This window comes from Petromyzon marinus, unplaced genomic scaffold, assembly GCF_048934315.1.
Source record: "Petromyzon marinus isolate PM22_M1 ecotype Great Lakes invasive population unplaced genomic scaffold, UKy_Petmar_22M1.pri1.0 PM_G_Scaffold_9, whole genome shotgun sequence".
Lineage (NCBI taxonomy): Eukaryota > Metazoa > Chordata > Hyperoartia > Petromyzontiformes > Petromyzontidae > Petromyzon > Petromyzon marinus.
The window spans coordinates 5,603,735-5,621,190 of NW_027423046.1; the positions used below are offsets into that span (position 1 = coordinate 5,603,735).

General features: G+C 47.7%; 1 protein-coding gene across 1 annotated transcript in view; it reads left to right on the forward strand.

Moving 5' to 3' along the window:
* The first annotated feature begins 295 nt into the window (after positions 1 to 295).
* Positions 296 to 17,456, forward strand: part of LOC142921857 (uncharacterized) — a 35,210-nt gene continuing 18,049 nt past the window's right edge. The window contains exons 1-2 of the mRNA XM_076063192.1: positions 296 to 696; positions 13,113 to 13,329. Of these exons, the coding sequence (XP_075919307.1) occupies positions 13,309 to 13,329 (21 nt within the window). The 5' untranslated portion in view covers positions 296 to 696; positions 13,113 to 13,308. The remainder of the gene's footprint in view (positions 697 to 13,112; positions 13,330 to 17,456) is intronic.

Consider the following 17,456-nt stretch of genomic DNA (forward strand, 5'->3'; position numbering starts at 1 on the left):
CATTTGCGACGATATGCAGATCTCTTCTGGAAAGAGAAATAAATTAAAGCAGATCTAACAGAGCCCAGTGAGCCTTACCCTGGTAAAATTAAACACGGCTTGAGTTTATGAAGCGCTTTGCTGCACTAATAAATCTGAATGTTTGTTTTAGTAACCACCCACCCCCACACACCGAGTTGGCTTCAAGTCTCAGCCGTAGTGGGCGGGGTCACACTAGGGACGAGGAGGTGGCGGTGCCGTAGTGTGACCCCGCCCACTACGGCACCGCCCCCTCCTCGTCCCTCCCCTCCCCCTCCTCCTGCCGCTCTCATCAACTCCACTTCGCTCTCTCTCTCACAGCTCCCATAATCTCTCTCTCCTTCTCTCTCTCTCCCCTTCTCTCGCTCATCCGCTCCGTGGGCCCCTTCGCGCACACGACGACGGGACTACGCAGCGGTGACGGGGCCCGTCTGAGACCGACCGTAACCGAGGTCCCGGCCACACTGCCGTCGAGTTCTGTTCACGCTCCCGCCCGCCCCGCCCGCCCGCCTCCCGGCTTCCAGGGAGGAGTGAGAGACGGCAAGCAGCCAGCAGCAGCAGCCAGCAGCCTGTGGAGTTACAAGGTTTTGTCTGGAGACCCCGTTAAGACAAAATCCACGACTACAAACAACCACGTGACCAGCACCACCACCACCAGCACGTGATCACCAGCACGTGGTAATGGCTACCTTTTGTCGCACGCTGCTGCTGTTGTCGCTGTCTGTGTGAGCAGCAGCAGCAGCACGTGGAGGAAGTGGGGTTGGTTGCAAGTGTGGAAGTGGAGAGAGACGGAGAAGTTTGTACTTGTTTTGTTCACGATATTAATTATAAATAGATGGTGATGCTGCTGCTTGCTTGCACAGCGTCACAAACTCTTGCGGTTCTGCGAGGTCGCATTCGTAAACAACAACAGTTTGTAAAGTTGTTGCGTGGTGTGAAGTAAACAAGTTTATGTCGTCCGTGATGATGGTGTGGTTGTTGTGGTTGTTGGTGGTGGTGGTGGGGTGTTCTGGGCTCCCTTATTTATGTTTAATGATTGTTGTTTGTGATAATCTTTGAAGCCGTAGCAGCTATACGTTGATGATGGCGTGGTTGTTGGTGGTGGGGTGTTCTGGGCTCCCTTATTTATGTTTAATGATTGTTGTTTGTGATAATCTTTGAAGCCGTAGCAGCTATACGTTGAACAAGTCGGATTGATGAGTAACTCTGATAACTTGGCACAAGTTACATTTTGATTTTTATGCTTTCGTGACTGCAGGGATTCTTATTCTTGGTTCTTTTTGGTAAAGTCACCACGTAGAAGGGAAACTATAAAATAATAAAAATATAACACAAAATTCTCACGACGTTTCGACTGCAACACAAGCAATCATCATCAGGTGTGAAAACCACAGCAAGAATATTTTGTTGTGGTTTTCACACCTGATGATGATTGCTTGTGTTGCAGTCGATACGTCGTGAGAATTGTATTATTTTATATTTGTATTATTTTATTGTTTCCCTTCTATGTGACTTTACCGAAAGAACCAAGAATAATAATTTTATTGTTTTATATTTTTATTATTTTATTGTTTTATATTTTTATTGTTTTATTGTTTCCCTTCTACGTGGTGACTTTACCGAACGAACCAAGAATATTTTAGTACAAGTTGTGGTGGTGGTGAACGGGGCCTTTGGCGTTTGTGGTTTACGTGGCTGTGTTATTGTTTGATTTATTGTTCTGATATACAGCACCTCTAATGTATTTTTGCCGTAATTACAGTACTCTTATTCGTAGTTTAAAAGTAACGTGTATAGATTTTACAAGTTCTAAGTTACGAGTGAACGACTGTGTCTGATTTTTCGTGGCTAACGTGGCTGTGTTAATGAGCTCCACGTGGTTAATACACGTGGCCGATTTACGACTGCGGTCATTTATAAAGGTGTATTATAAGTGCTGTGTTTTACAGTATAAAGTACCACCACCACCGTGTGTGTGTACAGACGGTGGGAGCGGTTTAATAGGACGTGTGATAATATGCCTGACACATTTCTTTGCATTTTCTACATACGTGTAAAATCTATGACACTCAAGCGCATGTTTAAATAACTTGCTGAATACAAATACGGGCATGTTACATAACGCTTGAACAATGTAGTATTGAGATGCTGTGAATCACAATGGATGACGTAATTGTTATGGCGAGTGGCTTTTTAACAATCGATTCGGCAAAACAAAACTGAAACCTTTTAACAAGGATTCATGTTACTGCATTAACCACATACTATGATAAAAAAAACATACTATGATAATATATGATGCATTGTCCTTGAAACTGATTGGTCCACACCAAGGGATGGCTTTCTTGGTGTGGACCAATCAGTTTCAAGGACAATGCATCATATATGATCATAGTATGTGTTTTGTTTGCATTTTGACTGCAGGTATTGTGGTTAATGCAGTAACATGAATCCTTGTTAAAAGGTTTCAGTTTTGTTGCCAGAAAAAAGTGGAAAAAACACTATTATTATATTTTGGTACTGGCAAAGGAGGTCTAATGATGGAAAACGTTGATCCATCTGAGCAGTGTCCGCTCACTCTGGCTGACACGTGTGTACTCATTGTTGTATTGTGTCTGTGTGTGTGTGTCCGTGTGTGTGTCCGTGTGTGTGTGTCCGTGTGTGTGTGTCTGTGTGTGTATGTCTGTGTGTGTGTCCGTGTGTGTGTCCGTGTGTGTCCGTGTGTGTGCAAGCAGGTTGTTGTTGTTGTTCCTCCCCCTTTGAAACTCCTGCCAAGGTGCTTACACATAGAAGAACTTCAGTGTACACCGTACACAGCAGGTTGCAACATCCTTGTACAAACACACACACACTCACACACTTATATACACACTCACATACACTCATACACACTCATATACACACTCATATACACTCATATACACACTCACATACACACTGACATACACACACACATACACACTCATGTACACACTCACATACACATACACACTCACATACATACTCACATACACACACACATACACACTCACATACACACTCACATTCACACTCATATACACACACATACACACTCACATACACACTCACATACACACTCACATTCACACTCATATACACACTCATATACACACTCACATTCACACTCATATACACACACATACACACTCACATACACACTTACATACACACTCACATTCACACTCATATACACACACACTCACATACACACTCACATACACACTCACATTCACACTCATATACACACTCATATACACACTCACATACACACTCACATACACACATATACATACACACATACACACTCACATACATACACACATACACACTCATATACACACTAATATACACACTCATATACACACTCACATACACACTCACATACACACTCACATACACACTCACATACACACTCATATACACACTCATATACACATACACGCTCACATACACACTCACATACATACACACATACACACTCACATACACACTCATATACACACTCATATACATACACACACACTCACATACACATACACACTCACATACATACACATACACACATATACACAACAACGACAAAGATCCCCCATATTACCTTAACAGACTGTATACACACATACACACTCACATACACACTCACATACACACTCACATACACACACACACTCACATACACACTCATATACATACTCACACACATACACACACTCACATACACACTCACATACACACTCATATACACACTCACATACACACATACACACTCACATACACACATACAACAACAACAACAACCGCCATTCGCCACTAAGTGGCGGTGACGTCACCACGACGCTTGTGCCAGGCTATGTGCACCCTGAGGCCACGTGAAGTGTCGAACGCCCGCTGGCAGGAGGTCACGGGGCAGACCCAGGTGCCACGGGTCGACTGACTGAGATGATTGGCTGATGCACCACCTGTGCCCCCTACTGTGCCAACCTGCTGTGCTTTAGCCACCCGGCGCTCCGCTCGCTGTTGTGAGCGTCGCTCCTCCGCCCTCCGTTGTTGTTGGAGGGCGACTGCCTCCAACTGCCCAGTAGCATCCTTCACGAGCCTCCTCCACAGAGGCCGATCTTGACACCGCTGGTACCAGTCATCGGCAAGTCCACTCAGCTCCACGTCCTCCTGTACCACATCACTCCATCTCTTCTCTAGCCCGTGCCGCGCCCGCCCAGCCCCCTCAATCCGGCCAAAAAAAAGCTGTTTCGGCATGCGGTGGCTGGGCATGCGGGCTACATGACCCAGCCATCGCAGCCTTGCCTGCCGGAGGAGCTCACCGATGGGACCCTGCCCAGATCTTTCAAGGATTTGTGAGCTCCTCACACAATCCAGTCTGGTTAAACCCAGGATGGATCGTAGGCAGGCCAGCCTAAATGTTTCTAACCGGCGAAGATGTTCCACCAGGGGGGTCCACGTCTCGCAAGCGTAGAGAAGGGAGGGAATGACCGTGGCCGAGAAGACCTGAAGCTTAGTGCGGAGCGACAGACCAGGTAGCTTCCACACAGCGTTACGCAACCGATGAAAAGATATTGCCGCTCGACTGATTCGGAGTGAGACCTCTGCTGTTAAACTGGAGCCAGTCATAAGCACACTGCCCAGGTATGGGAAACTCTCCACTCTCTCCACAACTGCCCCATCACCGATTGGGAGTTGTGGGGGTGGAGTGTCCGATGGTACAAAATACCCAGGCAGGTGCTTAGTTTTGGTGGGGCTGATGGTAAGGCCCCACCTCTTAGTGGCACGCTCCAGTCTCAGCAGCAGCGTCTCCAACTCCTCCTCTGACTGAGCAGCTATTACCAAATCATCAGCATACATAACGTGGTTGAGCAATAGGGAGCCATCCCTTGACCGCACCCGGGCATCGATTAGCCTCCCATTATATCTGTACCATATGGAGATTCCCCCGGTACAGCTATTGAAGGCTTCACGAACTACGTGGTCAAAATAGATGTTAAATAATGTGGGAGCCAGAGGACATCCCTGTCGCACCCCAAGATGTACAGGGAATGGCTCTGACTCCCGGCCACGTAGTTTTACCCGGGCCCGCTCACCATCATGAAGGTCCTTAATGATCGTGAGCAGAGGGTCAGGTACTCCAAAAGCACGAAGAACGACCCAGAGCCCAGGCCTACTGATGGTATCATAGGCCTTGACCAGGTCAATAAAGCAGAGATGTAGGTCTTGTTGGAATTCCCTACACCTCTGCTGTAGCAGACGGACAGAAAATATGGCATCTGTGCAGGACCGCCCTTTCCTGAAACCGCATTGGGGCTCCGCAAGCCTCTCCTCAGCGTGCCTGGCAAGGCGATGCTGAATAATCCTTGCCAGGACCTTTCCCGGCACACTGAGGAGTGAGATGCCCCTGTAGTTGTTACAGTCTGTGCGGTCCCCCTTCTTAAAAAGGGGGACCACCAGGGCATCCTTCCAATCCTGCGGAACCCGTCCAGTGGTCCAGACTGTTGTTATGATGTCATATAGGGCAGTCTGTGCACAAACGCCACCCTCCCTCAGCATTTCGCTTGGGAGATCATCTCTGCCCGCTGCCTTTCCTGGTCTCAGACTCCGGATCGCCTTCAATACTTCCTCAGCAGATGGCACCTCAGCCAGCCACTCACAGGGGGTGACTTCATCCAATATTTGAGGCACCGCAGCCTCAGCAGGGTCATCCTCACTTTGTGCCACGATGTTTTCCTGGCTGAGGGATTTTCCCTCCCCCAGGACCTCACAGAAATGCTCAGCAAATCTGCGAACCTGTTCCTGGGGGTCGGAAATTGGATCACCGTTTTTTCCCCTAATGATGGTAATAGGTGTGGCGCTGCAGGTTACTTTTTTGATGGAGTTAAATAGAGATTTGTGATCACGGGCCACTGAGGCAGACTCCATCTCCTCAGCAACCCGCGACCACCACCCATCCTTGCAGCGCCTCACGGCTCTCCGAACCTCCGAGCGAAGGCTGCGGTAAGCCTCCTCATTCTCTGACGTGGGATTCTGTAGCCGATGACAGTGGGCCTGTCGCTTTTTCTCAACCATCCTGAACAACTCCTCTGTCATCCAGGGTGTCTGGGGAGGTCTGGACCACGTACCCAGAGCAGCCATTGCAGCTGCATGAGTCACAGTCCTAAACCTCGCCCATTTACCCTCGACATCAGGAGGAGTCGGGGACGATGCTAATCCCAGCCGCAAGCGATGATGAAATTCTCGCTTGCAACTTTCATCAGATAACTGAGACCAGGCCACTTTAGGTTGGAATGGGGTCCTGGGTGTACACCCACCACCGGAGTGGAAGAATGGCAGGCGCATCTTACAGATGACTAGTCGATGGTCAGAGGGCAGATCAGCTCCACGGTAGGTCCTGGTGTCAAGGACATGGGCTCGCATTCGCTGGTCCGTCACTATGTAGTCCAGCAGATGTTCTTGCTTGGACCCGGCATGCATCCATGATGTTGTGTGGATGCGCCGATGCCGGAACAGCGTGTTGGTAATTACAAGCCCATGGGCTGCACAAAAATCTAGCAGCCTCCTACCGTTGTTATTGAGCTGATCTGGCCCATGCCCTCCAATCACTCCAGACCAGGTGCCAGTATCATGACCAACTCGGGCATTGAAGTCACCCAACATGATGACTCTATCCCGAGGGGCCACTTTAGCCAGCACCTGTGACAGGAGGTCATAGAAGGCATCTGACTCATCGGCTTTGCCTGCATCCCTCCACGGATGTTCATCTTCGGTGGGGGCATAAGTAACCACGACCACCATTCCACACCTCCGGTTGATGGGAAGGCGAGCCCAAAGTAGCCTGGGGCTTACAGCTTCCCACACCTCACCGCCACGCTCCCACGCCCCCTTCATTCTTTTGTTCAAAAGAAGACCCACACCCTGTTGTTTGGTAGTCTGCTGCCCCGAGTAGAGGACTGTCCACCCCTCATGGTGGCAGGAGCCAGAGCCGGTCCACCGGACCTCCTGAATGCCGCATAGATCCAGGCGGTACCGGTCCAGCTCCCGACAGAGGAGTGGCAGCCTCTCCTCTGCAGTGAGCGTTCGAACATTCCACGTGGCCACCCGTAGTGGCTTTTCGTTGTTTCTGGAGTAGCCCCGAGGGTAGGTATTCAATCTCCTGGCTCCGCCAATTGGGGTTTGGCCAGGAGACGTCATAGACGCCTGGCCCCCCGGGGCCTCCGGCACAAGCTTAGTTGTTACATATTTCAGTTTAATTCGTGGTTTCGTGGTAATGAATTTAAGGTGGAGGGGTTACCAGCCCCTCGCACCCGTCCAGAGCCCCCGTTTAGCCCCTGTGGTGGACACATATGCCATGAGGGGAGGAGCCAATCAAAATTGGATCTCCCCCCACAGCGCTGTCCACGACAGAGTTGCCCGTCCGGCACCGCGAGGAGGTAGGGGGTTGTTTTGCCGGACACACACATACATACACACACACACTCACACTCTTACTACATTACGCCAAGAATGCAGTAAGTGGTCAGATCGTAAACATTCGGGATAATTATTCACCCAAACAAAAATTATATCGTACATACTGATCACACCCCTAAACTCACTTAAGTCATGTACTAAGGTGTGTCTTGATAATGTTAACTGGTTACTTGACGGAGTGACCACACCCCCCTCCCCCCACCATACTGATAGATGATTTAAAAAAAATGAACGGATCAATGAATGACTCATCACGTGCTAATCACTCATCAACATCCTGTTGTCAAGAGTGATTTAATATCACTTCTCTGTGTAGTAATTTCATGGCGGTACAGGGCTTGCACAGTCAGTGCAAGATGTATTCAAAGAGCACTGCCCAATTTTAAGTGAACGTGAAATTGCATGCAACAAAGTAGCAAACGTGTTACGTTGAACTGGCAATTGCATTTACGTAGATATTGCGTTTTACATAAGCATCACATGGAGCTACTGTGTTTGTAATATAATGGTTCCATCTGCTTCGTTTTTATGAAATGTTTTATTTATTTAAAGCATCATGATCATCCATTACTGCTGCTAACCACTAAATGAATGCATTAATTTCCTTTCAATTTGTGAATATAGGTGCACGTGGCCATGCGAAATCTGAAAGTGATGTGTGTAAGGGCGGTCACACGCCTATCACTTGATTAATTGCAGTTTTAAGTCAGGGTTGAATGTTGACGCATTGATCCCCATTGCCTTGTGATCTCTTAAGTGGCCGATCATTCGTTGTTCCTAACAAAACGCCAGTCCACCGACGTTGGAGAATGAGTGGCTTCGCCTTGACCTAACGAATGTACCTGCATCAACCCTGACTGCACACCCAACCCCCCTTGTTGATGTAACAATATAAATCCTTAAAACGGCCTAGCAGCGCAACGTCCCACTGCTCTTTATTTTGTTGTCGTTCCGCAGCAGCCCGGAAGATGAAGCCCCGTGCGCCGGTACCACCGCTGATGCGGTCCCAGTCCCAGACTGGGACCCCCAGCTTAGACCCACCGGACGGTGGCGACGGCCCCCCAGTGGACAATGTGGAGCTCAACGTCATCCTGCCGGGCGGGGCGCACCACGTGGCCCGAGTCGACGGGAGGTGCCTGTCGTGCACTTGGATTATTTACACAAAGATAAACAGACAAAGATCCCCCGTGTAGCCTGCAACAGAGTTGTAGGGGCAAGTGCTGTTAGCGAGCACACACAAAGACAAAGATCCCCCACCGTGTAGCCTGTAACAGACTGTAGGGGCAAGTGCTGTTAGCGAGCACACACAAAGACAAAGATCCCCCGTGTAGCCTGTGACAGGCTTTAGGGGCAAGTGCTGTTAGCGAGCAGCACACAAAGACAAAGATCCCCCGTGTAGCCTGTAACAGACTGTAGGGGCAAGTGCTGTTAGCGAGCAGCACACAAAGACAAAGATCCCCCGTGTAGCCTTAACAGACTGTTGGGCAAGTGCTGTTAGCGAGCACTTATGAAGGCCGGAACGGTACACGAGGGGGTGGGTGGCCAGCACCACGCCCGACCGCCTTTGTCTCCCCAGTGGCAATGTTTTTATCCACCGCACCAGGTACTCATTTGAGGCTGAGTCGACCTAGGGGAGGCCCGGGACCCGTTCAGATAATTGTCACCGGTGTTGGCCGTGAGCGGGAATCAAACCCGGGTCGCCAGGTTCATAGCGCAGCGTAGCGCTAACCGCTACACACACACGCACACTCATTCCATTCCTGCGGGGATCAAGCGATGGATGGGTAAGCATTTTATGGCCGCCCAAGTTTGGCACAGGCGTAATGGGTTCCGTAGACACACCTTCGTATAGACAACTCCTTTATTACAACACAGCGCTCCCCGACAGTCCTGATGGGCTGCTACAGCCCTAGGGACACGGCCTACTCCCGGCGTGCCGTGACGCTGGCAACGCTCTCGGCTTCTCCGCTGTGATCACCCTAGGGGGGGGCTGACCCCTGACCCCTGACCCCGACCCAGGGTCTACACTCTGGCTTCCTCTGACCTCGCCCTTATAAGGGCGTAGGGCCGGGGAGTCCCAGAGTCCCACCAGTGGCCCCAGAGTCCTACCACAGGCCCAGAGTCCCACCAGCGGCCCCAGAGTCCCACCACTGACCTCAGAGTCCCACCACTGGCCCAGAGTCCCACCACTGGCCCCAGAGTCCAACCACTGGCCCCAGAGTCCCACCAGCGGCCCCAGAGTCCCACCACTGGCCCAGAGTCCCACCACTGGCCTCAGAGTCCACCACTGGCCCAGAGTCCCACCACTAGCCCCAGAGTCCCACCACCGGCCCAGAGTCCCACCACTGGCCCAGAGTCCCACCACTGGCCCCAGAGTCCCACCACTGGCCCAGAGTCCCACTACCAGTGCCCCAGAGTCCCACCACCACCGGCCCAGAGTCCCACCACTGGCCCAGAGTCCCACCACCACTGGCCCAGAGTCCCACCACTGGCCCCAGAGTCCCACCACCGGCCCAAAGTCCCACCACTGGCCCAGAGTCCCACCACCGGCCCAAAGTCCCACCACCGGCCCCAGAGTCCCACCACCGGCCCAGAGTCCCACCACTGGCCCAGAGTCCCACCACTGGCCCAGAGTCCCACCACTGGCCCAGAGTCCCACCACTGGCCCCAGAGTCCCACCACCGGCCCAGAGTCCCACCACTGGCCCCAGAGTCCCACCAGCGGCCCAGAGTCCCACCACCGGCCCAGAGTCCCACCACCGGCCCAGAGTCCACCACCGGCCCAGAGTCCCACCACCGGCCCAGAGTCTCACCACCGGCCCGCACGGCGTCCCCGGGGCCCTTGCAAGGGGCCCCAGGGTCCTGTCTGGCTGCTACCGGTCTTCGGCTTCGGTCTTCAACTGGTCCCAGATCGGCTGGGGGAGGTCCCCTTTGATGCCCCTTGCCCAGTGAGGGGCTCAGCTGTCTGGGATCCTAGAAGCCCCGTAGCCCTTCACCCCGACGGTACGAGGTACCGTAGTACCATCTGTGGTGTTACACTACGTGGTACCGTAGTACCATCTGTGGTGTTACACTACGTGGTACCGTAGTACCATCTGTGGTGTTACACTACGTGGGACCGTAGTACCATCTGTGGTGTTACACTACTTGGTACCGTAGTACCATCTGTGGTGTTACACTACGTGGTACCGTAGTACTATCTGTGGTGTTACACTACGAGGTACCATCTGTGGTGTTACACTACGTAGTACCATCTGTGATGTTACACTACGAGGTACCCTAGTACCATCTGTGGTGTTACACTACGTGGTACCGTAGTACCATCTGTGGTGTTACACTACGAGGTACCGTAGTACCATCTGTGGTGTTACACTACGAGGTACCATCTGTGGTGTTACACTACGTGGTACCGTATTACCATCTGTGGTGTTACACCACGTAGTACCATCTGTGGTGTTACACTACGTAGTACCATCTGTGGTATTACACTACGTAGTACCATCTGTGGTGTTACACTAGTAGTACTATCTGTGGTGTTACACTAGTAGTACTATCTGTGGTGTTACACTAGTAGTACTATCTGTGGTGTTACACTAGTAGTACTATCTGTGGTGTTACACTACGTAGTACCATCTGTGGTGTTACACTAGTAGTACCACCTGTGGTGTTACACTACGTAGTACCATCTGTGGTGTTACACTACGTAGTACCATCTGTGGTGTTACACTAGTAGTACTATCTGTGGTGTTACACGAGTAGTACCATCTGTGGTGTTACACTACGTAGTACCATCTGTGGTGTTACACTACGTAGTACCATCTGTGGTGTTACACTACGTAGTACCATCTGTGGTGTTACACTACGTGGTACCGTAGTACCATCTGTGGTGCTACACAAGCATTGAAATGTCAATTTGGAAAGGCGTGAGAGTGGAGTTTAATGAGAGTGGTGAGTGGAGTTTAATGAGAGTGGTGAGTGGAGTTTAATGAGAGTGGTGAGTGGAGTTTAATGAGAGTGGTGAGTGGAGTTTAATAAGAGTGGTGAGTGGAGTTTAATAAGAGTAGTGAGTGGAGTTTAATAAGAGTGGTGAGTGAAGTTTAATAAGAGTGGTGAGTGGAGTTTAATGAGAGTGGTGAGTGGAGTTTAATGAGAGTGGTGAGTGGAGTTTAATAAGAGTGGTGAGTGGAGTTTAATAAGAGTAGTAAGTGGAGTTTAATAAGAGTGGTGAGTGGAGTTTAATAAGAGTGGTGAGTGGAGTTTAATAAGAGTGGTGAGTGGAGTTTAATAAGAGTGGTGAGTGGAGTTTAATAAGAGTGGTGAGTGGAGTTTAATAAGAGTGGTGAGTGGAGTTTAATGAGAGTGGTGAGTGGAGTTTAATAAGAGTGGTGAGTGGAGTTTAATAAGAGTGGTGAGTGGAGTTTAATAAGAGTGGTGAGTGGAGTTTAATGAGAGTGGTGAGTGGAGTTTAATAAGAGTGGTGAGTGGAGTTTAATAAGAGTGGTGAGTGGAGTTTAATAAGAGTGGTGAGTGGAGTTTAATAAGAGTGGTGAGTGGAGTTTAATAAGAGTGGTGAGTGGAGTTTAATAAGAGTGGTGAGTGGAGTTTAATAAGAGTGGTGAGTGGAGTTTATTAAGAGTGGTGAGTGTAGTTTAATAAGAGTGGTGAGTGGAGTTTAATAAGAGTGGTGAGTGGAGTTTAATGAGAGTGGTGAGTGGAGTTTAATGAGAGTGGTGAGTGGAGTTTAATAAGAGTGGTGAGTGGAGCTTAATAAGAGTGGTGAGTGGAGTTTAATAAGAGTGGTGAGTGGAGTTTAATAAGAGTGGTGAGTGGAGTTTAATGAGAGTGGTGGACGTGCTGCGTGGGTGGGCGAATGATCCCAGGTAAAACTGGCTCCACGTGGAATGTTTCTGTGCTCACACAGCGGGTTTTAAATGCATTAAAATAAATGTGTTATTTTCACGAAGCATAAATCTTCATGGCCGCGAGGTCAAATTGCCCTCTTTGCAAGCAATTTTATAATGAGCTATTTCCAGTTGTCTGTAATGTGGTCATCTTTTGGGTGATTGCATCTGCCGGTGTGTTATTTTTTTTGGGATTTGTTAAATGCGCAAATAATCGCTATGGATATAATAAACACGCCATTTTATTTCTTGGAAAACATTTACGGTCATTTTGAATACAACATTAAAAGTATATTTTGTATCCATGCAACACGTTTTAACTTGTTAAGCCGTGTTTGAAATCCATGAGTGTGAACAAGACGTATGATTGATCCCCCTCCTTGTAATACGTTAGGATGGTGAGTGTTTTGAAGATGCATTGTGTACAATTTTTTACTTACATTCCATACTCATTGCTACGGCCCCGTAAACAGTAATTTAAATTACACTCCACACATCGAATGTAAACATGACACAAACGCATCCGCGAGCGTTCATAGCCATGCTGTAAGAATATCACGCTGCATCTTTTGAACAATTTTCTGGTTTCTAAATTACGAGTCGGGCCTCAGTCGGGAACAACAAATGTCCTTACGCACGACTCACACTTTGACGTTGACTTGGAGCTGCTGCTGCTGCCCACGTGTTGCTGTGTGAGCAGCAGGACGGTGACGGACCTCCTGGTTGAACTCTGCGGTCCCTACCGGTTGAGCCCTGACGGCCACACCCTGGAGCTGCTATCGAGGGACGATGCATCGCCTCTACAGTACGGGCCCAGCACACCGCTGGGGGCCCTCGGTGCTGGGACGGCCCTCCTCAAACCTCGGCCCGCCGGCGATGACCGACTGGAGAAGCCGATGCAGCCCGTTGTCCCGGAGGTAAAGCGTTGATTCGCTGACGCGGCCTCGTCGTAGGTAAGACTTTGACAGTCGAAACACGCTGGAACCTGCGTAGAGATCTTGGAGTGACGGGCTTCCTCCTAAAAAGCCTCGGCCCGCCACTGATGACCGACTCAGGAAGCCGATGCAGCCCGTTGTCCCGGAGGTAAAGCGTTGATTCGCTGACGCGGCCTCGTCGTAGACAAGACTTTGTACAGTCGAAACACGCTGAAACCTGCGTAGAGATCTCGGAGTGACAAAGCTGATTAGAAAAATGGACGTGTAAGCAAAGTGGCCCGGTTCATGCGTACATGCAAATAACTATTATTAGATGAATTATAAGAGTTTGAAACTACACTTTGAGCTAGGTGTGGCTATGGGTGTGTGTTAACACAGCATGTGTGTACATTGTCAGTACACAATTTTAGTAAAATTCTCCTTAAGTACATTTTAGACGTCATTGCCTCAATTGGTTAGCTTCTGCATTAGGCGTCTTTCACACATTTCCTCGGCCGTGTCGTGCTTGTTGACACTTTGTAGAAAGTCTCACGTGTTGTTACAGGTAAAAGGATTTTGTACAGTTTTGTATTAGGGTCCATCTGTGGATTACCATGTTATATACATGGCTCTCCGATTTGACCTTTGTGATAATGTGCCGGATTCATTTCTGAACCTTGCACGCATGCTGCCGACTACACCGTCACGCGATGAGTTATCATCGGGAAACCTTGACCCCTTCGGGTCAAATCTACTTATGAATGGAAATATTTGTGAGACTGGATTTGGTTGGATTTTGGTATCTTGACTAATGAAACATGATGAAATGCCATTATCACATCATGCCTCACTGGATGCACCGGTTGGTGTGACCCGCCAGTTTACAACTTGCAATTTATCAATCTTTGAAATAGCGTGATCAACCGGACTACGCGTTGATTGTGTTTTGACCGACCGACTGTGTTGCTTTATATGGTTTCCAAATGTTGCTAAACCCTGTTTGTCTGGTATGCTTCTCTCTCTGTGTCCCCTGTTGTATCTGTGTTAGTTCCCCCCTACTTGGGTGTCTGTGTATACATCTGAGGTTGTGTCTCCCCTCTCTCTCGTAAACTTAGCTCTTCTGTACCTGATGATGGCTGCTTGTGTTGCAACCGAAACGTCGTACGCTATTATGTTATTTTATTATTTATTATTTATACGTGACTTTACTGATAAAAAAACAAAGAGTAACTACATTTTGCTTTGGCTCAGTTCGCCTGCAGATCATGTTTTTACCAGGCTATACTTAGCATTCATCCAGTAGAAAATTTATACTGAATGATGATGCAGATGATGATGATAATACTTATCCATGGGTGGAATATGCTATGTAAACATTCTTATTTTAAAAATGTTTTACTTTTAAGCATCTTGTATAAACATTGCAACCTAATTAATTTTAAAGGAAAATATTTCCCTCTCGTCACTTCACCGGCTGTGATTATATTTATCACTTACATTCAGTGAAAAGGATGGATTGCTTTTAGATCAAAGTATTTACGCGCCATACTTGGCTTTATTGAGAAGATAGAGTTGGACCGTTCCGTTCTTCTGTGCAAAGTTGAAGTCTGCTTCGAAAAGCGTACGATGCTTTTTGTTGTTAAATCTTTTAAATTTGACTGCCTCGTTACTTGGTAGTAATGAGGAAGTCAAATTTCCTCTTGGAAATATGTGAATGGTTGGAGTAAGATTTCAATTGGTAAAAGGAGACTGGCAGTCTTATGAATAATACGAAGGGCTAAGATGCAGCCACTTTGTGTGACTATTTGAGTAGGACTGTCGTGGTCAGGCAGAGTTGGAGTTGGTCAGTTTAACACGTAGCAGGCTTTCGCGACCAATATCCATCATAGAGGTTTTTGGGTTAGACCGCGTATAAATATATAAATGTTGTGTCGTGAAAACCCGCCACCACCCGACACAGCCAACTAGTAAGGGCTGTCGCGTAAACAGAACGTGGACGATTCGTCACTAGTACAGCACTCGTGTGTAGTGTATAGTGTAGTGTATAGTAGTGTATAGTGTAGTGTATAGTAGTGTATAGTGTAGTGTATAGCAGTGTATAGTGTAGTGTATAGTGTAGTGTAGTGTATAGTGTAGTGTATAGTAGTGTATAGTGTAGTGTCTAGTAGTGTATAGTGTAGTGTATAGTAGTGTAGTGTATAGTGTAGTTTATAGTGTAGTGTACTAGTACAGCACACCGGTGTGTTGGGGAGCCAAGCCACAACATTTACAATCTGAGTACGACGTTTTGCCAGTAATTACAACCAGCTTCATCAGGCGACATCCAGATCTGTGGAGAAGTCTTCCTGTCTCGTTCCTTACATAGAGGCATAGATGCGTTTACTTTTGATTTATAGCCAGGTCAGCCTATACTGTCATAGTTTTATGCAACTGTTTCCATATTTCCTACTTTATTGACACCAACACAAGTACAATTAAATTACAATAATGAAATGCTCTTAAACAGAGATATGGATAGATATTGGTAATTAGAGACATGTGTTTTCCATGATATCCAAATCTATTACGTATTTCCAATTCTACTCTGCATTGTTTAGTCTGAAATGTAATTTAAGCATGCTTAGCAACTGCAGGTGCTTTAATCCTGGGGATCAGTGAACAAGGCCTTGATCTTCTCTCCTGTGGTGGCTTTGCATTGTACACCAGGATCAGGGGCTAGTTTGGAATGTTTAGCGAGTATGTAAATGTTGTGAAAGCCCAATTGTACCAGAGGCCATGGTACATTAGTTGATATTCTACCAAATGACAAAACGTCTTAGATTTTATCTTGTGATGGTTGTTTATTGTATACTAGACACAGAGGCATATAGCTGGATACAGACCGATAACCTTTGGTGCATTTATTTTCATCTTACAAGTTTAACACGTAGGCTTTCGCGACCAATATCATTCATAATAAAGGCTTTTGGGTTGGATCGCGTTATTTATAAACGTGTCGTAACCCTTATTGTTAAATTAAATATATTGCAACTACAATTCCTTATAGGGGAAACTACTAGTAATTAATAACAATTGAATAATTACCAATCTATTATATAATTACAATACCCTCCCCCTATCCACCTCTAATCGCTGCGCCTGATATGAGTTAAATGATGACGTCACCCTACTGCTGCTCTATTTAAGACCGGGAGCAAGCGGAGAGGGCTTCACCATTCTGGCGAATTGCCCGATGATGCTGGATCTAATCACCAGCGAAACGTCGTATTCACAATGTTGTAAATTATGTTGTGGATTCACTCTTCTACGCGCAAATGGGCTAAAGTAGTGAACTAATTGTCTTTACTCTTTGGTTCTATTCGGTAAAGTCACCACGTAGGTAAAAAAATAAAACAATAAAATTCTCACGACGTTTCAGCCACAACACAAGCGGCCTTCATCAGGTGAAGGGACCAGCCTGTCTCGAGGACAGCGCTGGAGTGAAACACAGCCACGCTCAGACTACGACCTTTAAGTTTGGCTGTGTTTCACTCCAGCGCTGTCCTCTAGACAGGCTGGTCCCTTCACCTGATGAAGGCTGCTTGTGTTGTGGCCGAAACGTCGTGATTTTTGTTGTTTTATTTTTTCACCTACTACGTGACTTTACCGAATAGAACCAAAGAGTATGGATCCTTGCAGTCACGAAAGCTTCAAATCTAGAATATTTTGTCTTTTGTGAACGTGACACATGTTTACTGCTTTGGCCATGTCGGGTGGTGGAGGGTTTTACGACACATTTATAAATAACGCGATCTCACCCAAAAACCTTTATCGTGAATCATACAAGTTACACAATGAATTTGCTTAGTTAGAGGCTCTCCCCAGGGGTACAAATGCATGCATCCTGTCATCCAGGATATATGGAATATTACACAGCATCATTTGTTAAGCAGGTTATATAATGGTGATGTGATCCAGAAATTCGAAACCAGCTTACTTTCTGAAATCATGCTTTGTCTGCACTGCTGGAAAATATTGGTCTGGAAGGTCCATAGGCAGAATGGATGAAACATCATTACAAAAAGGTTTTTGTTGGGACTGAGCATGAGCCCAGTACAGAGTCACAGTACAAGGGGGGGAACAGAAAGACA